The sequence below is a fragment of the Sorex araneus genome, chromosome 7 (genome assembly GCF_027595985.1).
Source record: "Sorex araneus isolate mSorAra2 chromosome 7, mSorAra2.pri, whole genome shotgun sequence".
NCBI lineage: Eukaryota > Metazoa > Chordata > Mammalia > Eulipotyphla > Soricidae > Sorex > Sorex araneus.
In genome coordinates, this window is record NC_073308.1 from 37,448,959 (window position 1) to 37,471,068 (window position 22,110).

The 22,110-nt window shown below is 56.9% G+C and overlaps 1 protein-coding gene across 13 annotated transcripts in view; it reads right to left on the reverse strand.

Moving 5' to 3' along the window:
* PLEKHA6 (pleckstrin homology domain containing A6) overlaps window positions 1–22,110 on the reverse strand; it is a 146,575-nt gene that overhangs the window by 120,526 nt on the left and 3,939 nt on the right. For 12 of the 13 annotated variants that reach the window (XM_055144284.1, XM_055144273.1, XM_055144278.1 and 9 more), the window contains exons 2-3: window positions 21,470–21,546; window positions 16,418–16,475 (exon numbers count right to left, since the gene is read on the reverse strand). In XM_055144284.1, coding sequence (XP_055000259.1) covers window positions 16,418–16,455 — 38 coding nt within the window. In that variant the 5' untranslated portion in view covers window positions 16,456–16,475; window positions 21,470–21,546. Of the gene's footprint in view, window positions 1–6,586; window positions 6,803–16,417; window positions 16,476–21,469; window positions 21,547–22,110 lie in introns of those variants that run through there. The other variant, XM_055144285.1, reaches the window with a different exon arrangement.

Here is a 22,110-nt window from a genome sequence, read left to right on the forward strand (position 1 = left end):
GACCCTCTCAGACCCCTGACTGGGCAGCCTCAGTTCCAAGGGCGGAAGTAGGCCCGCCTGCATTCTCTGAGGTCCCGGGAACCAAGCAAAATCAGAAAAATGTTCTCACCACCAGAGGCCAGGTTTAATTTAAATGGCTAATTGGAAGCATTAGGCTAATTAAAGGCAAATTGGCACCTGCAATTATAGACTCAGGTTCCTGGGGAATGAGTCAGCCTGGATGAACCAGGTGATGGGGAAGGGAGAACCTCGGAGCTTCCGCCTGCAGGAGCCTCCTCCAGGTTCAGGGCAGGGCTGCAGTCTCCAAGCATGCTTGCCAGAGGGGCTCTGACTGCCGGCCCTGTTTCCTGATTTCACAGCGCAGGAACCAGTTCCTGGGGGAGCAGAAACCAGTGCCTGGGAAATTCTGTATCACCCAGAAAGCTGTCGGCCCTAAATACATCCAGCTAACCCTCACCAGCACACACTGGACTCCGAGGGAGAACTCGGCCTTCTGATGCACATGTGCAAGTACCTACCAGTTAATAACCCACACTGTGGTCAGAGCGATAGGACAGCAGGTAGGGCACTCGTCTTGCACACAGCCGACGCAGGTTCGATTCCCAGCATCCAATAGCATCCCCCTAGCACCACCAGGAGTGATCCCTGAGCATAGAATCTAGGACTAAGTCTTGGGCATCACTGGGTATGACTCAAAAACAAATACATAACCAACACTTGTATAATTACTTACAGTTTACGGAGCATTTTACACATTACCCACTGGCAAGTAGTGATACTAATCCCACTTTCAGACCAGGAAGCACAACTCAGAGAGATTAAGAAACTGATACACGGGCTGGAGCGATAGCACAGCGGGTAGGATGTTTGCCTTGCACTCGGCCAACCTAGGTTCGATTCCCAGCATCCCATATGGTCCCCTGAGCATCGCCAGGAGTAATTCCTGAGTGCAGAGCCAGGAATAATCCCTGTGCATCGCCGGGTGTGACCCAAAAAGCAAAAAAAAAAAAAAAAAAAACCAAAAACTGGATACAAATCAGGATTTGAATTCACGTCTCCAGATTCCAGATGGCCCTTCTCTCCCCACCGGGCCCTCCCCATCTTATTAGCACATTAGCAGTTACTTTCTCAGATCCTGCTACTTTGGGAAGGTGCAAAGAGGACTCCTGGGAAAGAGAACATTGGCTGGATTGGCCCAGGGAGGGGGCAGGGAAGCGTGTGAGTTGGGGAGGGGGGTGGCCAATCAGACATTAGCACGAGACAAACTTCTTTGGTCCAGGTTCCTGCCAGAAGCCCCCCGAGGTGTGTGACATGACCAGGGAATCAAATAAAATAGTTACCTCCCACCCCACCCTCAGTCTGCTGAGAAGACCCCATCTGACACCTAGCAACAAGAAGCATTGGGGGTGGAGGGAGTCAGGGGGGGTGGGGGGGTAGTCCAAAGCAATAGAAGCAATTAGCCTTGAGCAAGGAAGCCAGAGGCTAAGAGGATGATTCTGCCTTCAAATATCTGTTTCTTGAGCAAATCAACAACCAAAACTAATCCTAACAGATACAGATGTCATGGACTCCGCTCTGCCTGCCAGCTTTAGTCTTCCCGAGCATCTGGGAGCTGCATCTCATCATCTTCACAGGAGAAAGATGAAGAGAAATCAAGGGCATTCTGGCTGAGTGGCAGAACCCTCACCATGACCTTCGCCACTGCACGAAAACTGCTCTTTGAGAAAAGCCGAAGATGGACCCCTGACATCAGACACATTTACACCAAGGAAAACCCTCTTTAAAATGAATTCAAAGAATGAAAAAATCACAACCAATGAACATAGTTAATCATACACGACGCTCATGCAATGAATTGTGTTCCTGGACACATTCTCAGTCTGGGAACGCAAATCAGCCTTTTCTAACAAGGAGTTTGGCAAAATGCTCTCAAATGCAGCAAACTCCACTTTGCTGCATTTCCAAACTCCTCTGGAAATGTAACCAAAAAAAAAAACAAACTCATCACCATGTATAAATTCAGATATTTATATGTCCCTTATCACATGTGAAAACCAGAAAAGTGAAAACTGGAAACAGTTTAAGATGATTAAACTGAAACAGGATGAATACATCATGAAACGCTAGGCAGTCATTTAAAAATAAAACTGTGGGCCAGCGAGATAGTCCAGCGGGTAGGGCACTTGCCTGGCACGCAGCCACCCAGGTTCAATCCCCAGCATCCCGTATGGTCCTTTGAGGACTGCCAAGGGTGATCCCTGAGCACAGAGTCAGGAATAAGCCCTGAACCAAAACAAATAAATCACTGTAGCACTGTCATCCCATTGTTCATCGATTTGCTCGAGCGGGCACCAGTAATGTCTCCATTGTGAGACTTGTTGTTACAAAGTCTTTTTTTTGTAACAACAAGTTTTTTTTTTTTTTTTGGCCATATCAAATACGTCACGGGTGGCTTGCCAGGCTCTGCCGTGCGGGCGGGATACTCTCGGTAGCTTGCCGGGCTCTCCGAGAAAATAAACAAACAAACAAACAAACAAATAAATAAATAAATAAAGGATGAAGTTGTAGCTGGGGCCAGAGAGATAACACAGGAGTTGAGGCACTTTCCTTGCATGTAGCCAACCCCAGCACTGAATATGTTCCCCACCGAGCCAGCAGTAATCCCTGAGTGCTTCCAGGTGTGGTATAAAAGAAAACAAGGGGCTGTAGCAATAGCACAGCGGGTAGGGCGTTTGCCTTACCCGGGTTCAATTCTCAGCATCCCATATGGTCCCCCCACCCCCCACCCCCCAGCACCACCAGGAGTAAGTCCTGAGAGCAAAGCCAGGAGTAACCCCTGTGCATCACCAGGTGTGACCCAAAAAGCCAAAAAAGAAAAAGCAAAGAAAATGGATCAGAGAGAGAGAAGAGTGGGTAGGACGCTCACCCTGAGTGCTGCGCCAAGGGTTCCATCTCCTGGGACCCCCCCGAGCACCCCCAGCAGAGAGCCCCGCGTGCAGAGCCAGGAGGGGCTCCCCAGCATCTCTGGGTGTGACCCGAAGCCCAGGGAATAAATGAAAGAAAAGAAAAATGAAGTCCTCGTCGGGCCCCGAGGGGCCTCTGGGGCACCTGCGGCTGCGCGGGTTCAGGGTACACGTGACCCGGCAGCTCTGCCACCCGCAGTCCTGCCCGCGAGCACCAGAGCCAGGTCTGTCACCCCCGTGTGAGCACGGCTGAAGGCTGCTCAGCCTGGGGAGCACTGTGACTCAGTGTGAGAGCAGCACCTGCCACAGCATCACAAAGAATCACAGTTTGGGTTTCGGTTGGTTCGTTTGCGGTATGTTGTGGGGGGCAGACACCCAGGGATGCTCGGGGCTTACTCCCGACTCTGTGCTCAGGGAGCACTCCTGGCCTGGCTCGGGGGACCCTGGGGATGCCTGGGATTGGGCCTGGGCCAGCCGTGTGCCAGGCAAGCACCTTACCCACTGTACTCTCTCTCTAGTCCCAATCATGTCTTTATAAATAGAAAGAAAGGTTGCAAAAGAATATTTAATATCATGAAAACTACTTTTTATTGAAGTGACAAAAATATGCATTTAGTCCAAAATTTTAAGGATACCTAGACGTATACTGTGATAACAAATATAATCATATGTCTGTCACAACTTCATAGATACATAAATACACCAAATTATTTTTTTAAAAAATTACACACTAAATCTCCAAGAGAGGGGATTATGGGGGCTTTTTTGTTTTTTTGTGTGTTTTTTTGCTTTTTGGGTCACATCCAGCAATGCACAGGGGTTACTCCTTGGCTTTTGCACTCAGGAATTACTCCTGGTGGTGCTCAGGGGACCATATGAGATGCTGGGAATCCAACCCGGGTCGGCCATATGCAAGGCAAATACCCTACCCACTGAACTATCGCTCCAGCTCCAATTATGGGTATATTTTCATCTTTTTTTTTTAAAAATTTTCCTACATTTTAAATAATGATGTGTTATTTTTATACCCACAGGACAATAACTTTTAAAATTACTACATACTTCATCACATTAATTCTATGTCTTAGAATTTATCCTTAGGAAACCGTCCAAAGTGCAGAAAAAAGCCTTATGTGATATTGTGTTATTTATAAACGGGAACGGCCCAAGTGTCTGATGCAGAAGTAGTTACATAAAGGCCTTCAGTCTCGGCTCTGGAACTTCTATTTCCCCAAGGAAACCCTCTTTTGCACCCTGGGGGGGGAGCTGCTGCGCCCTGAGGCTGCCCAGAGCAGAACTAGGGGTGGGGGGCAGGGAGGGGGCTAGCAGGGAAGAGGGTCTCGGGGCTGCAGGCTGCGGCGGGTGCCGGCCACCAGATCACCAGGCAGAGCTGCAGTGGACAGCTGCACCCTCCCCCCGTCTGGGGGCCTCTGGGGGCTGAGGAGAGCCCACCCACGCCACGAGATGCCCAGGGAAGAGCCCCCCCAGCCCATGGTCCGCCTCTGTGCCCCTGTTTAGTCCAGCTGCTCCCCCAAAACTGTTTGCTTCCCTGGCTCAATTTTTTTTAATTGGTTGACAAATTCACCTCCGTTGCACCAACTCCCACACACTCAGTCCAGAGCTCAGATCTCTGAAAATACACCCCCCCCAAAATTAGCACCTACTCCCATACCCAATAATTTCTTCCAACATTCCTCTACCCATCCCCCCTGCAAAAATCAGGTTCCCTGCTAGGATCCAAACTGGGTGCCAGTGACCTCAGAAACCCCCACACCGGCCCAGGAGGCAGACAGCTCTGGCTGGCATTTGGCTCTTCCCCGGGAGGTCTGGCGGGGGGGGGGGGTGCCCAATGGAGACCCCCGGGCGGGGATCTGAGCCACCCCACCCCCGCGCAGCTTCTCAGGGCTGGGGCCCCAGAAGGCCCCTCTTGTGCGCCCCAGGCGGCAGGCGGGGCCCGCGGGCGGTGATGTCAGCCTCACTCCTGCCCGCCTTGGTAATTACTTCATGGGCACAGCGCAGGAAGGATCCAGCCCGGTAATCGGCAGACATGGGAAAAGTAATTATCTGTGCGACGCGTCCTCCACGGCCCCTTCTGGGGAGGGGAGACGGAGGTGAGCCCCCCTGTCTGGGCGCGCGCACAGGATTAATTACACAGCCGCGGCGCTCCTCACCTCGCCGCCCGCTGGAAAACCAAGGACTTTTAATAATTCATATCTGCGGCAGCCTCCCTGCGCCCTTCCGAGGAGACGGGCTGCCTGGCATCCCCAGGGAAAGCCCCGGGCCGAGCCGGAGAGCCTCCACGGGTGGGGGGCAGTGGAGGGGCGGCACCGGGCCCCTGGGGGACCCCCTCTCTACCCACAGCCTCCGCCAGCAGCTGTTCCTGGCCTGCCACTCACAGCACCCCCCCCACACACACACACAGGATGTCGGGAGCCTGGAGGGGCGGGCGCCTGTCATGCCCCCTTGTCCCTCTGGCCATCTGGACAATGCAGACACCGGCCAGGCCTCCCAGGAGCACGTGCAGAAACTGGGGAGCAGGCACCCCCATCGCCAGACCCTGGGCCCTGTGCGGGGAGCTGAGGAGGCCTCAAGGCTGCACCCCGCCCCCATCAGGGCCTCAAGGCTGTGAGAGTCTCTCTCCCCGACCCTGGGTCTCCATCTGGGTCCCGGAGGTCTGCCCCTCCCTCAGCCCCCTCCCCTCTCTGCCTGTCGCCCACCTTCCCTCTCAGCCCAGGACCTCACAGAATCAGCCCGATGCTGTCTCTGCTAGCTGCTCCCCCCAGCCCCCACCCCAAGGTCTGGGGCCTTCAGGGGCTCCCCACTAAATCTCAGAGCCCAGATCGGATGCTGCCAGGAGTGGAAGGGTCTCGGCAGAAGATCCCACCTCTGACGGCCACAGACACGCAATGGTCACACACACGGTCTCACACATACACACACACACACAGTCACACATGGTATCACACACAGAGTCACAGACATACACACAGTGACACAGACACATACATACACACACATGTTCACACAGACATACACATGCACACACAGTCACACATGGTCTCACACACACAGTCACATACATACACAATAACATAGACATATACACACATTCACCCATGTTCACACACACATATACACATGGTCACACACACAGACACACACATGGTCTCACACACATACATACCTACACACAGTCACACACACACACACAGAGTCAAACGCACATGTACACGAGCACGCACAGGGAGGTGTCCCCGGGGCTGACCTGGGCCTGACCCAGGGCCCCTGCCCTCCCCACTCCCCGTCCCCGCTGGCCGCCATCCCGGCCCTGGCGAGCCTGGGGCTGGGTGGGGTGTCTCTGGGCTCCAGCCCAGCCCCGCCCGCACCCTAGGAAGCTGGCAGCCCTGCGGCCCGCCTCACCCGGGAGCAGCCATTCAAACGCAATGGATTCAAAGAGGCTCAGCGGGCCGGGCCGGGTGGGGTGGGGGCTGGAATCGGCGAGCTCGGCGTCCAGGATGCCCCGCTGCCAAGGAGGAGGGACGGGAAGGAGCGGCCGCAGCCCAGCCCGCGCCAGGCGCTGGCAGAGCCTCCCTCCTCGGGGTGATGCATCAAAACAGACTCACCGGCTCCGGCGGCCGGGGTCCTCCTCCCGCCCCTCCTGGGGGCCCCTTCTGCAGAGCGGGGGGCTCCGGCTGCGGGTCGGGCTAATCAGCCATCGTGGCGCTGGCGGCGGGCAGGTCCCTGGCGCGGCGCGGCTGCGGCTGCGGGGCCGGCAGGACCCAGCATCTTCCCAGGCAGGATGCTGGGCATGCTCCCTGCGCTCCCGGGGGATCTCGGCGCCACGTGACGCGCCCTCCCCAAGCTGTCACCGAGAGTCGGGAGTAAATAGTCCCCAGCAAGGCTTAACCCCCTCCGCCCCGGCCGGCCCGGCTGGCGGGCGCCAGCGCCTGACTGCTTATGCTGCCCACCCTTCAGCCCGGCAGAGAGGACAGGGTGGGTGCGCCCCGCCCCCGCCCGGCTGAGGCTGCCTCGGACAGGGGACCTGGGCCGCAGCTGGGGGAGCCCCTCCCTGTGTGGTACTAAGTGCAGGGAGCCAGGCCCCTCCTGGGCACTGCCCGGCCACCTTCGGGCTCTGTGGATGTCCATCCAAGAGAAGGGCCTGTCTCTGCCGTGGGGGCGGGGGCTTGGCTGGGGCCATCACCCCCCCAGCCCAGCACAGGGAACTGCAGGTGGTGACATCAGAGGCTCCTGGGTTCTCACCCACAGCTCAGCAGTGACCTTGGGCAAAGATGCCCGGGGGCCAGGGTCCCTGGGGCTGGGCCCCGGGGATTCCTGTGCCAAGGGCTGCCCGCAGGCACTGGCAAGAGACACCTACGAGATCTGCCCTCTCTCTCTCCCCCGGGACCCCACTCTCTCTGCCTCAGTTTCCTTCTCGCCACATTCCGGGGGATGCTGGAACAACAACAGGTCACCTGTGGCACGGGTGAGTGCAGCAGACACCAGCCCCCACCAAGACGAGACAGACAGGCAGGAAGGACGCTCCCCACCAGAGGGCTCTGCATGGCAGGCTGACCCGCTCCTGCTGCCCCGAAGCCCAAACACAGGAAGTGGAACCCGGGGGGCTCCTGGGGTCTCTTCTGAGCTGGACCCAGCCGAAGGCGAGCCCCCAGGGGGGCACTGAGCGGCTCTCACACGCCCACGTGTGCCGAGAGCAATGCTGCTGTGGGCACGAGCTCCCACGCAGACTGAACTGTCCTTTCTCTACGGGGCCTTCTGTTTTAGGCCACACCGGGCGGTGCTCCGTCCGGCTCTGTCTGTGCTCGGGGATCACTCCCGGCTGGGCTCAGAGGAGCATCTAGGATGGTCAAACTGGGGTGGCTGCGTGCAAGGGAAGTTCCCTTCGCACTACACAATCCCCCCAGCACCCACGTAGGTCTCTGTTAACACGAATAGGAGCATCAATTTTGCCAACTAATATATACATTTTTGTTATATACTAGTATATATCGATACATATTAATATGTTAATACAATATATTATGTTAATTGTATGATTAATTAATTTTAATTGCACTGTCACACTGTCATCCCATTGTTCATGGACTTGCTCGAGCGGGCACCAGTAACGTCTCCATTGTGAGACTTGTTGTTACTGTTTTTGACATAGCGAATACGCCACAGGTAGCTTGCCAGGCTCTGCCGTGTGGGAGGGATACTCTCGGTAGCTTGCCGGGCTCTCCGGGAGGAACGGAGGAATCGAACCCGGGTTGGCCGCGTGCAAGGCAAAGGCCCTACCCACTGTGCTATTGCTCCAGTCCTTTATACGATCTGAAGAGAAACCAGAGTATAATTGTATGTAATCTTTGCTGTACAAATCAAATCCAAGGCCACATGTGTTAAACCAATGTTCTACCGCTAAGCTACATTCCTGAAGTTCTAATCTTTCAAAATGTCTGGGATACAGGGGGGCTGGAGCGATAGCGCAGCAGGTAGGGCGTTCGCCTTGCACACAGCCGACTTGGGTTCGATTCCTCTGTCTCAGAGAGCCCAGCAAGCTACCGAGAGTATCCTGCCCGCACAGCAGAGCCTGGCAAGCTACCCGTGGCGTATTCGATATGCCAAAAAACAGTAACAAGTCTCACAATGGAGACGTTACTGGTGCCCGCTTGAGCAAATCGGTGAGCAAATCGGTGAGCAACGGGATGACAATGACAGTGACAGTGACAGGGATCCAGGGGCTTGAGCCATGGTACAGCGGGTGAAGTGTCTGCCTTACATGCCAGCTCACCCAGGCTCCATTCCCGGCACCCCATATGGCTCCGTAAGCGTGGCCAAGAGTGATTCCTTCGTGCAGAGTCAGGAGTGGCCCCTGAGCATCACTGGGTGTGGCCCTCCAATTTTTTTTTTAAACAGAGTCATCTCATTCACATGCAGATTATAAAGAAGCAAAGTGGGGGAGAACCTCATGCAGGCCCTGAGAGCTGGTCTTCCACAGAAAGCTGCCCACAGGAGGGGTGGGGGGCCAGGGGAGGGAGCGAGCACTCGGTGAAGAGTGTGTTCTTGGAGTGTTTTATGCATGAATGAAATCCTGCATTATGGGGGGCTGGAGCGATAGCACAGCGGGTAGGGTGTTTGCCTTGCACGCGGCCGACCCGGTTCGAATCCCAGCATCCCATATGGTCCCCTGAGCACTGCCAGGAGTGATTCCTTAGTGCAGAGCCAGGAGTAACCCCTGTGCATCGCCGGTGTGACCCAAAAAAGCAACAACAACAACAACAAATCCTGCATTAACAGTTTTGTCAACCACAGTGCCTAAAATAAAAATAAAACCAAGTCTGGGAGGAGCCAGACAGCTAGTGCAGGGGTTAAAACCCCTGCCTCACCTGAGGCCGACCCTGTTGGACCCTCGCACCGTAATGTGGTCCTCCGAGTACCCTGGGAGCAGCCCCCACACGCAGAGGCAGGAGCAAGCCCGAGCACCGCCAGGTGTGGCCGCCACACGAGGAAAGTAAAATAAAAGAATAAAGCGCCTGTGCATGAAGGCGGAGGGAAGAGACGCCCGGAGTGCAGGAGGGCAGTCTGGGGAGAGGGCACCCAGAGCTCCACCCCCCTCACCTGGGGAGAGCAGCCCACAGAAAGGAGGGCGCCAGGGGGCAGATGTCGGGCCTGAGCCGCAGGCACAGGTCACCCAGATCTCAGGTGGAGAGGAGGGGACTCTGGCGCAGACCCTGCCCTCCTCCCACAGCCCAGCCAGCCCTGAGACCTGGCACGCTCTGGGGGGTCTTGCTGGCCAACGGGGGTGCTGAGGTGGGGGGGTCTCAGAGTCCCAGCCCTGACAGAGAGGGCAGCCCCCTCTGTTGGTCTGGATTTCCTCTGTCAGACCCCAGGGAAGCGGCAGCTCCGCTGAGCGGGAGGAGGGAGGAGGCAAGGGAGAGAAGCTGAGGAGAAGGTGCCTCTGGCCTGGGTCGGCCTTTGGGGTGCCACCACCCACATGCCCCTCAGAGGCTGGGGCCCGAACTCTCCCACATTCCTGGCCCCTCAGAACATGGAGTCTGTACTCTCCCACCTGCCTGCCCCTCAGAGGATGGAGTCCACAGTCTCCCATCCAGGTGCCCCTCAGAGCATGGAGTCTACACTCTCCTCTCCCGCATTCCCTCAGAGCATGGAGTCTACACTCTCTCTCCCACATTGCCTCAGAGGATGGGGCCTACACTCTCTCTCCCACATTCCCTCAGAGGATGGGGTCTACACTCTCCTATCCCACATTCCCTCAGAGCATGGAGTCTACACTCTCTCTCCCTCATTCCCTCAGAGGATGGGGTATACACTCTCCTCTCCCACATTCCCTCAGAGGATGGGGTCTACACTCTCTCTCCCACATTCCCTCAGAGGATGGGGTATACACTCTCTCCCACATTCCCTCAGAGGATGGAGTCTACACTCTCCTCTCCCACGTTCCCTCAGAGCATGGAGTCTACACTCTCTCTCCCACATTCCCTCAGAGGATGGAGTCCACACTCGCCCACCTGGCCACAGCCTCCACGCCCTCAAGTCCTTCCGGCCGCTCCTGAGCCACCACCACCAACAGTCACTCCGCAGTGTGAGTCAGCCCTCAGCGATTGCCTTTTTATTTTCTTCTGGACTTTGGTCCACACCCCGCAGTACTGATTCTTGGCTCTGTGCTCAGGGATCACTCCTGGCAGGGCTCAGGGACTGTATGGGCCTCCAGGGACAGAACCTAGGTTGCCCCTTCCTGCTGTCCTATCTCTGCCGGTTGGTCACTCACCTGGCCCTGTCCACCTGCTCTCTCGCCCTCCACCAAGTGCTCCATTGGTCTCTGAGGACGGCCCTGGGCTGGCGCCTCAGTTCCACACAGGCCAGCTGTTGACATTCACATGTGCCTGGACAGCCGGGTCCTCCTCGTCTACACAGCCTGACCAGCCCCTTCCCGTCCATACCACTGGCTCCCTTCATGTCAGGATCCAGGCTGACCCCTGCCCTGCTGTCCTGGACCATCTCTTCCTCATCTCTGAGGTCAGAGACAACCCCCAGAAGCCCGAGGCGTCCCTCCTGACCTGCCTGCCCTCCTTGACAGCACCTTGGTGGTTTCCCAGGGTGCTGTCCCCTCGGGTCCCACGGCTCAGGGTCTCTGTGACTGGGGGAGACCCTGAGACCCGGTGCTGCACTCCTAGTCCCCCGCAGCCCAACCCAGCACCAAGCGGCTCACAACTTGACTGAGCAACAGTCCGTCCTAGCACCTTCTTTTGTTCTGCCTTGTTTTCTGTGTTTGGCCCACACCTGGCGATGCTCAAGGGTTACTCCCGGCCCTGTGCTCAGGAGTCACTCCTGGCGGGGCTCGAGGGCCCTATTGTATCCAGCTCAGCCGCATGCACACAAGGCAAGCGCCCTACCTGCCGTACTAGGGCTCTGGCACCTTCTTGGAGGAAGGGTCTGGACCAGAGCAAGGAAGGCAGCCTCAGCTGGGCGGGGGGGCAGGGGCACAGCAGAGCTGTGGGAGGGTCAGCAGGGCCCGACTGGGGATGCCTGGGGAGGCAGGGAAGGTGTCCAGGGCTACAGGGCATGTGAAAGGAGTTTGTCCTGCCCCAGGATATGCGGAGGATGAACCCACGGGGCCCTTCTAATCGGTTGGACCCCACTGAGCAAAACATCCCTGCAAAGCCTTAACGGGGCCAATCGTGTGTGCTTTGGCGCCCTCTTGTGGACTGACTGTACACGCCTACAGAGTGGCGATGGGTTTTACCCGCACTTTAACCCTTTGCTTTTTCTACTGTCCCCCAAATCACCCTTCCTTGTAACCAACACCTTCAAAATCACAGGCACAGGGGCTGGAGTGATAGCACTGCGGGTAGGGCGTTTGCCTTGCACGCGGCCGACCCGGGTTCGAATCCCAGCATCCCATATGGTCCCCTGAGCACCGCCAGGGGGTAATTCCTGAGTAAAGAGCCAGGAGTAACCCCTGTGCATCGCCAGGTGTGACCCAAAAAGCAAAAAAAAAAAAATCACAGGCACACTTGAGCAATTACCTCGCCTATGCACAGCTTAGAGTCATTTTTCGGCACCTGGAAGGGAAGGGCTTATTGACCTACAATTATATTCATCTGATCCTGGGCAAATGTCAATATTTACTCACTGAAAGAGAGAAACGGAAACGAGAGGGGAAAATGCATCCCTCCGTTGTCCGTGTACCCAGCTCTCATTACTCCCTCCTGGGACCTGGGTCTGAGACTCTGACTCAGCCACCCATCGCCAAGTCTGCTGGGGGGACTGACTTTGCAGAGGAAACTAAGATAAGCAGAGCGGGTCAGAGTCCATCCGCCCATCCGTCCATCCGTCCGTCCGTCCTGACAGGCTCCTCCCTTCCTTGCCAGGGCCCCTGGGCACTTGGCACCCCTGTGGCACACACAGCTGTGGAAACAGGCGGTCCCGGGCTGGCTCCCGGACTTAGGACAGGAGCGGCTCGTGCGGGAGCCTCGCCTTTCCTTACACACGCCCCCAGGAGTGAGAGGAGGACTCCGCAAGCAGCCATGGGGGCAGAAGGCATCGAAGACTCGGTTCTTCCAGCCACCCGCATGCACGCTCACTCCCGTCAGGCAGGAGTGAGCGTGCACGCAGAACGCAGGGGGCGACATGACCACCCACCAAGGCACGATGTCTGATTTCCAGACGTGGGTCTGGCCAGGCCACCCCTGCTGCCGTGTCTTCTAGGCTGGCGGGAATCTAGGCTCATGGGTGACTCTGCACCCGCGTGTCTGGGGCCTGTTAGATGGGCGACTTCTCCAACGGTGTGAATCAGAGCGGGCAGGGCGGGGCTGTGTGCTCTGACGGGCTCTCCAGGTGAGCGGGGAAGGTGAGGCGGCTGGAAAGGGGCCAACAGGGGGGCAGAGCGGCTGGGATGGAGGCAGAGCCAGTGCAGCAGATGGGACACAAGCCAGGCCGGGCGAAGAACAGGGCAGAGGCCAGGCAGGGAGGTGGTGGGAGTGTGCGAGCCGGGGCTCTGGTCTGGGAAATGGGAGTGGGGCGGGAGGCGGGAGAGGGAGGCAGGCGCTGGGTAACGAGCCCCTTGCCCGGGTCTCAGGCAGGCACAAGAATCACTGAGGAACTCTCATCATGTCAGCCACCATCCAGAGTCGCACGTCCTTCTCTCCCGGAGGGGAGCATAGCATGACGCTCGCCAGAACCATGCCCCCGGACCCTGCACCAGGCTGTTCCACTCGGGGCGCCCCAGAGCCGGGGGATGGGTGAGAGCCCTCCCCGCCCCAAGGGACCCAGCCCCGGCAGCCGAAAACCTCCAGAATTCAACCGCCACCATGATCACGGCCGTTCTCCACACACTCGGGCCGGGCCTCACCCATGAGGGAACCTATTCCTTCCTGGACAGCACGGCCGCAAATGTGGCCACGTGACACTTCACAGAACACACCCCACCTATACTCCAAGAGTACCGTGCCACATTCGATGAGGTTCAAAGTAGGATGCAACCAATCTTAGAGGGAAATATATATATAGATACATATATATATTACAGATATATTGGATATGCCAAAAACAGTAACAATAAGTCTCTCAATGAGAGACGTTATTGCTGCCCGCTCGAACAAATCGATGAGCAACGAATGACAGTGACAGTGACAGATATATGTATATAAAAGCACACAAGCCTCAACCTTTCACCACATGTTAGTGATCGCTTATAGAAGGGCTTAATGGCCCCTTGGTGAAATACAACAATCTTCACACACTTTCCTCTAAGGAACCATTTTTGTAGCATTTTCAGCCGTTTTTCATAACAAACAATACAAATTGCAGCTCTGCTTTGGGGCGGGGGTTGGGGTTTGGGATGGAAACATCTGAAATATGGTGGTGGGAAGGTGTGATGGTGGTGAGGTTGGTGTTTGAATATTAAATGCAATCAAATATTGTGAACTACTTTATAAAATTTTTAAAAATGAAAAATGAAGAAAGAACCGTAGAGGGTCCCATGAGGGCGGCATGGACCAGTGTGCAGAAGGGAGATGGCTCGGGTACCATCTGGAGGTGACCTCTGGTAGGGCCTGAGGTGCCAGGCAGGCATGAGCTCAGTCGTGGCCACCGGGGTGATGTCGGCAAGTAGAGGGGGGTGGTGCACGGCAATGGAATTCCCAGGATGTAATAAAACCAAGAGCCCGACACTGCCAAGAGCCCACCTTAGGAGCTCAAGCCTGCTAAGACCCTTACCTGGCGCCAGCAACAGACCCAGAGAAGGCTGGACCCGTCTCTGACAGAAGCTCCAGCAGGAACAAAAGGCCAGGAAAGGAATTTCCAAGAAGACCATGCACTACTCCCAATTCTATCCCCTTAGCAACCACCTTAGCAACAGACTCTTACTGAGCCAGAAGCCCCACATGGCGGCTGGGTGGAGAAACCCTATAAATGCCACCGTGAACAAAAGAAGGGTGCATGTGCTACCCGAGCCCGGGTGCTGCTTGTGCCCACGTGACCGAGCACACGTGTCGCCCGCATGTCCCGTCTCGAGATGTGGACTTTCCTACCTAATGCTGGGATGCGTGTAGGAGGGGCTCTCTCCGCCCCTGGAGAAGCCCGGGTTCTCTCGAGAGCGTGTTACTCTCTCACTTTCTCTCCCTCCTTCCCCTTCCCAACAACCGCCAAATAAAATCTTTTTTTTACTTCACTGCTCTTTGACTCCTGAAATGCTTTTCTGTGAGGCGAGACAAGAACCCGGTAACCTGGGCCCTCTGGGTGGCAGAGGCGGATGGGGAGAAAGTGACCGTCTCTCTCCTCCCCGCCTCACATAAGCCACCCATAGGGGCCGCCGACTTCTGGAGGGATATCAGGAGAGTGGAGGCAGGAGGGCACGGGGCGTACCTCTGACAGCTCTGCTTTTGGGTGGCGCGTCTGAGCTCTGGAGAAGGGACACTGGTCCCCTGTGTCGGGGCACTGGGCAGGGGCTGAAGCTCTGACTGGGAGCGAGGCAGGAGCTGTCTGACACTCCCCACCGCAGTCTCCATCGACTCCTTTACTTCAGCAAACATTCGCTTCCCACCAGGTATGGAAAGGCCCCGGGTCACAGGGGAACTCAAGGGGCGGGGGCAGGTCTCAGGGCTGACGTGGCGGTGGGGACCCAGCCATGATACTAAGGGAACCAGCCCGTGTGAAACATTCCATCGGGGCCGGAGTCACGGGCTGGGGGGAGGGTACGGGGTGTGTCTTGCGTGCAGCCAACCCAGGTCCGAATCCCAGTACCCCTGAGCATCTCCAGGTATGGCCCACCAATAAATAAAATCTTCCTTTTCAGGTAGGACACGTGCTTTCAGGTGTGAGACTGAGTCTCAGACACCCAGTACCCCTCACAGCACTACAGAAACAATCATGACAGTGACAGCTAATACTGCGGTGGCAGTGCCAGAGAGAAGAGCAAGGAGCGCACTCACGGGCTTAGCGCCTGCCTGGCAAACAGAAGGCCTGGGTTCGAGCCCTGGCAACCCCCCCAGGTGCCCTGAAATGGCTGGGAGCAATCACTAAGCATCCCTGAGCGGGCAGTTAAGTAGCCCCTGAGCACTGCCAGCCGAGACCCCAAACGCACAAACACACCGGGAGTAGCCCCCTGGGCTATGGCTTCACCATAAAGCTGGTGACGTGCCGATTGGTTTGAGAAGGGGTGGGAAGGGGACATCTATCTGGTGGGCGGGTAAAGGAAGACGTTGAAGCAGTCGGGAAAGATGGGAGGCGGGTCCACCCCTGGAATGAACAGGGGCTCCCCTAGGGGTTCACACCTCAGTCGTCAACCATGGAGAAGTGTCTTACTGTCCCTGTGCAATCTGAGGCCAGGCCAGGCGGGGAGGGCCCCCAGGCCCGAGCATACCCCCAGAGAAGGCAGCGGGTGGGCGCCCATCCTGCCCGGTTAGGGGACCCCCCATGTGGAAACTGGCTGCGTCTGCGGGAGACCAACCCCCACGTCCCAGGTCACACCCAGGACAGTGAGTCCTGGGCACCTTCTCCGATGCTATCAGCAGGAGCTGACCGACGCCCAGCAGGACCCACCCACCCCCAGAGGAAATGAAGCAGGCGACACACACCCCCCACGCCCGCCCGGGACTGGACGGCAAACGCCTCACCCAGAGAAGCAAGAGGAGTTAGCCTGGCACCACCCAGCCCGCCACTCCCTGGCTCTCACCTTCTCCACAACCGTCTGCACTTCCTCTTCCTCGTGGCCTTGGGCCGCCCCCCTCGGCCCTGCGCCTCTGGAGCTACCTCCTTCCTTCACCCTGTCCCAGCACCACGCTCCCCACACCCTCCCGGACGGTGAGATCGTCCCGGGCCAACACCCGCAGACACACCAGCCCAATGCCAGGCCAGGCCGAGACTCCCCCGGCCGACCCAACCCGGAGGCTTCCCAGAACACGGCAGAGGCGGGTCCTGAGCAGGGACTCACTCACTTGATGAGGTACACGGCTCCTTCGGGGGTGAAATCCATCTCCCAGCCCTTGGGCAAGCCTGTGGGGGAAGCAAAGGCACACTGAGAAACCCCCCAGCCTGACCACTGTCCTCCCCCCTGTGGGAGCCACGAGCACCCCCCCCGCCCCCGAACAGCCAACACTGGCCCCATAACCAGGGCTCCCGTTTTGGTCCACGGATCAGACCCCTCCTTGCTGCTCACTAACAGGGGGAGAGCGGGTGGGGGCGGGGAGGGGGGAGCAGTTTGGGCAGCGAGCACCTTGGCAGCTCACAGACCAGGTTCCTGTGCCACTCAATAAACTCTCATTGCACATGCAGGACCTGGGGACACAGCGTGGACGCAGAGACGGAACTCTCCAAGCCCCTTACGTGACGGAGAAAGATAGCAGCTGGGGGACTTGGCCCCAGGTCACCCAAGCCCACCTAAGACCTGCCCCCCCACCCCGCCCCCAGATTCCACTCGACGCCGGGGGCCAGGGGAAGTGGGTGCTGGTGAATGGATTTGAAATCCACACTGCAATTGCCTCGCAGACCCCCGGACACACAGAGAATCCCAGACCCCCAGCGCGAGCAGGACAGCTGAGGACACTGGGCCGGGCCCGGAGACACCAGGCGGTCCCCACGTGTGGACACGTCTCGGCCGGACGGCTCCTGAGAAGTGCGGGCTTCCCTCCAACACAGGGTCTCCCGGGAGGAGAATTCCAGAGAAAAACCCAAGAGACTCGGGGAGGTCGCTCCTCCAGGGGTGCAAGACCAGGAGCCTGGCATGCAGGGAAAATGGGTGGGCAGTTCTTGATGACCACACCCTGTCTCAGGCCAGGTGCAGACCTGCCGTTGTATAGGAGGGTTTCTAGAACCTTCCGTGGGGGCCAGAAAGGGCGTGCCGTGGGTAAGGCATGTGCATCTGGGGCTGCCGGACCCTCAGAGCAGGGGCGGCTGCTGTGTGGGGTGAGCACGGGCCTCACCTTCGTCCTTCCTTTTATTAACGGTCCCTGTTTCCGTTGTTGCCATTTCTGTGGGCCGCCCGGCCCTCTCGCCACTCCCTCCTCCTTCGCCCACCCCACCAGAGGCTCCCGCCTGCCACTGAGTCACTCAGCACCTCATCAGCTTTGTGGTGCTTGGGCACTGCTCCAACCCAGTGCTCAGGGGCCACCCCCCACCCCACAGTGCTCAGAGGACCAGAGGGTGTTGGGGATCAAATCTGGAACCCCTGCATGCAAAGCCCGTGCTCCTTGCGCCATCTCTCGGGTCCTGGTGACTGTATTCTTTTATTCTGGGGGGAGTGGGGGTACGTTGGGCCACGACTGGCAGCGCCCAGGGGTGACTCCTGACTCTGTCCCTGGGGGCTGCTCCAGTCTTAGCCAGAACTTCCTCCTGTGTTGAAAGTTCTCTAGCCCCTTCCATCTGCACAGCAGCCTCCGAGAAAGGCATCAGCGCCGGAAAGTTCACAGAGGAGGAAACAGAGACCCAGAGAGGTCCATGAACTTGGGGAAGGTCACACAGGAAGCGGCTGGGTCAAGATGGGAGTCTGGTCTGCCACCTCCAAAGCTCACATTCTTCCCCCAGAGTGGCTCCAGGCATGCAGCTGCTCCCCTGTCCCCCGGGGAGGATGGTCCCATTCAGCAGGGTGGGGGTTGGCAGAGGGATTCCCCACGGGGTCCGAGCCCTGAAGAATCCCGCCACTGTGATGTGCCTGGGAGAGAGGCCAGCAGGGACGCTGCCTTTTCCAGCAATTTCCCTCAGCTCTACCCTCTCCGCCTGGGCAACACCGAGTGCGCTATGTTCCTGGCCAGGCAGCTGCCCTACCCAGCAGGCTTCGGGGGGCCCTTAACCCCTTCCCCGCCTGGGAAAATGAGTCGGCTGCCGCAGAAGCCAAAGAAGCGCTCCCTGATTTTTCACCAGCTGGTCCCCGGCGGTCAAGGGTGGACTCCCGTGGGGGGCTGCGACATTCCACCTGGCAGGAAGACGCAGAGGAGCTGTGGGAACGGGAGACCTGTCTGTGGGGGCGGGGGGTCCCTGTGCCCCTGGAGGGGCAGGAGGCCCCTGTGTGTGGAGAAGAGACCTACATCCTGGTCCTCTCACTGAAGATGGTGGGTGAGAGCTGTGGGTTCGAGATGCAGTGGGGTATTCCAAGGGTGCCGTGGAGGAGGAAACCGTGCCTTCTGCTGCAACTTGGGTGAAATGGCAGGAGCTCACGTTAAGTGAAGTGAGTCAGAGAAGGGCAAATACTGGACAATTATCACCTATCTGTGCCCTGGAGAATAACAGGAAGAGGGAATGCACGTTTCCATAGGAGGAAGCTCAGGTTCCCCTTGACCTTGGATCATAAAAATGAGGAAGGGAAGGAGAGAAATAAAGTTGGGGGTGGGGGGTTGGTAAGAAAAGAGGGATGTGGGGTAACGGGGAAGAGGTCAGAAGCTTCGAGCACATGGGTGATGTAGAGGGGTGCAGACCGATACAGAGATACAGACACGGACCGAGACCACAGACCTACACTGCAGTGAGCGTGAGACCAAAACTACACAGCAACCAAGAAGATTTTGTGAGGAGAGTCACATCTGGCTGTGCTCAGGGCTTACTCCTGATCCTGCGCATAGAGATCACTCCTGGGGGTGCTCAGGGGACCATATGGGTGCTGGGGATCAAACCCAGGTTGTATGTCCTATCCCACAACAACCAAACTTGAAACAGAGGCAGGCTGGGGGTCCGGAGTGATAGTACAGCAGGGAGGGCGCTTGCCTTGCATGTGGCCAACCTGGGTTCTATCCCCGGCATCTCACAGGGTCCCCTGTGCCCCACCAGGAGTAACTCCTGAGTGCAGAGCCAGGAATAGTCCCTGAGCATGGCCAGGTGTGGCCCCAAAACAAAATACAAAAAAGGAGGCAGACTGGGGTGGGGGTGGGGCAACGAAACCCAGGGACACCAGCACCGAGAAATTAATGCTGGCGGTGGATTGGTGCTGGAACAGTGGACGCCTGCATCCGCATGGGTCCAACTACTGGCTCACGAGGACAGGACTAGGTAGGACGGTGCCGGGAATGGACCCTCTACCCCAGCCTGGACAGCTTTAACCCCCAGACCACTCTGCTACTGGGGCAGCAGCCTGGGCCGAGTACTTCTTTTGTTTTGTTTCTTGTTTGGGGCCACACCCAGCACCATATGAAATGCCGGGGATTGAACCCAGGTCAGCCACATGCAAGGCAAAGGCCCCACCGGCCATGCCATCGCTCCAACCCCCAGCCAAATACTTTTTTTTTTTTTTTGCTATTTGGGTCACACCCGGCGATGCACAGGGGTTACTCCTGGCTCTGCACTCAGGGATCACTCCTGGCAGTGCTCAGGGGACCATATGGGATGCTGGGATTTAACCTGGGTTGGCCACATGCAAGGCAAATGTCCTACCCGCTGTGCTATCGCTCCAGCCCCTGGGCCAAGTGCTTCTTTGCTCACCAACGTCCCTACCTTTAAGACAAAGGCACCGAGAGTGTAGCCTGGATTGTGGCAGGGATGGTGCTCCCTGCCTGCACCTTTTCCCAGGCTGCCACGCCTCAGAGGACCCGCGCTCCCATGGAGGCCAATTAAAGGTGCCCATGTCTCAACCTTCAGCGTCTTCCACTGGCCTATGTTGGACCCCACAGAGGACAGTTGTGGGACTGACCCTTCAGCCCGCTGCTCCTAGGTGTCCCTTTTGCATGCAGCCCCAAACCCTTCTTGCCTTCAGTGCACCCCTTCCTAGAGGCCGCCCTGGGCCTACTCCTGAGTACACGAAAACCCAGGTCCTGTCCTTGTTTTCCCCAATAAAGCTGCCCCGGCCAGCCTGGGGAGCTACCTAGGTTTAAACTTGTCAAACATAAAGGTTGAGGTGTGGCCACATTTGTGGCTGCATGACACTTCATACTACATACCCTACCCGTACTCCAAGAGTACCACACACATTTGATGGGGTTCAAAGTAGGAGGCAACCAGTCTTAGAGGAAAAATATTTTTTACATATATATATGTATATATACATATACATATATAAAAGCACACAAGTTTCAACCTCTAACAGCATGTTAGTGATCTCTTATAGAAGGGCTAATGGCCCATGGTTGAAATACAATAATCTTCACACTTTCCTCTAAGGAAACTTTTTTGTAGCATTTTCAGCAGTTTTTCATAACAAACAATATAGATTATCTTGGTTTTGCTTTGGGGCAGCTGTTGGGTCATGATGAAAACATCCGAAATATGGTAGTAGCAAGGTGTAATGAGGTGGGACTGGTATTTGAATATTAAATGTAATCAAATATTGTGAACTACTTTATAAAATTTAAAAAATCAAATAAAAATAAAGGTTCAGGGGCTGGAACAATAGCACAGCAGGCAGGGCATTTGCCTTGCACGTGGCCAACCCAAGTTCGATTCCTAGCATCCCATATGGTCCCCCAAGCACTGCCAGGAGTAATTCCTGAGTGCAGAGCCTGGAGTAACCCCTGTGCATCGCCGGGTGTGACCCAAAAAGCAATAAATAAATAAATAAATAAATAGGTTCAGGCCAGGGATTTAGGGTCAAGCCTGCACTTGGCCCCAAGGTCTAACCTCAGCATCCCATGGTCCACTAGGCACTGCCAGGGATAACTCTTGAGCATGGTCCCCAAGCCTGTTGGACCCCCAGTCCATCAAGGATCAGTGTCTCAGTCTTGGGGATCATCTCTCGAAGGTTCTGGGTTGTTATGCAGCCATATGGGCCATATTTCCAGATCATATCACAATCTGGGGATCAGCAGAAGGGACCGGGGATTCCTGGTTCTCTCAGAATGGAGGGTTCTCTGACTCGGGGTGAGGCAGGAGTAAAACCCTCATTCTTGGGTCTGTCTGACACTAGCTGTCAAGCTGGGACCTTGGTGAGTGGAGGAGCAAAGAGCCAATGACAGCTCCAGAAGGTCCAGCATTAGGCTACGTCTGTGCATGAAGGGGGCAGGGGGGGCAGAAGTGAAGTCAGTAGGGCTCCTGCCTCCCCCAGGCGTCAGCGAGATGGGTGGGCACCTCACCTGGGCTGCAGGTGTGCCCGCTCTGGATGGCGGACTCCGTCCCAGGGTGCACCCAGCTGGTCGACTTTTCTTCATCACTGCAAAAAGAAAACAACAGACATAAGACCAGGACACGCAGCCCCGACTGGGGCCCCCAAGAAGGCGGCGCTCACACTCCGTCTCTCACACACACTGAGGTTCTGGAAGGAACAATACCTGCTCCCAGGGCACAAGGGAGGTGGTCCCACGGGGACACACACGGGGAGACAGAGCCAAGCCAAGGTGGCTGCAGTCCCACGGTCTCCACCCCCCCCAAGCTGTGCATGGACAATGTGACGCTATCACAGAGAAAGTGCCTGACCGGGATGTGGTTAAGGAGGGGCCAAGACTAGACGGTCACAGTCAGGGGACAGGGAAACGGCCAGGAAGAGCAGAAACGCCAAAGAACCAGGACACAGGAGCCGTCCCTGAGGGTCTCTGATGCAGCCAAGCACCATACCCCCAATGCACCCCAGTCCCCCCCATGCTGTGGACAGTAATTTCACAGACAGTGATCAGCTGACCAGTAGCACCCCCATCTTTCCCCTGAACCCCCTTCTTTTCGAGAACCTTCTAATGAAGCTCTGGGCACTAGCATCTTTTGTTTTATTTTTGGGGGGCCA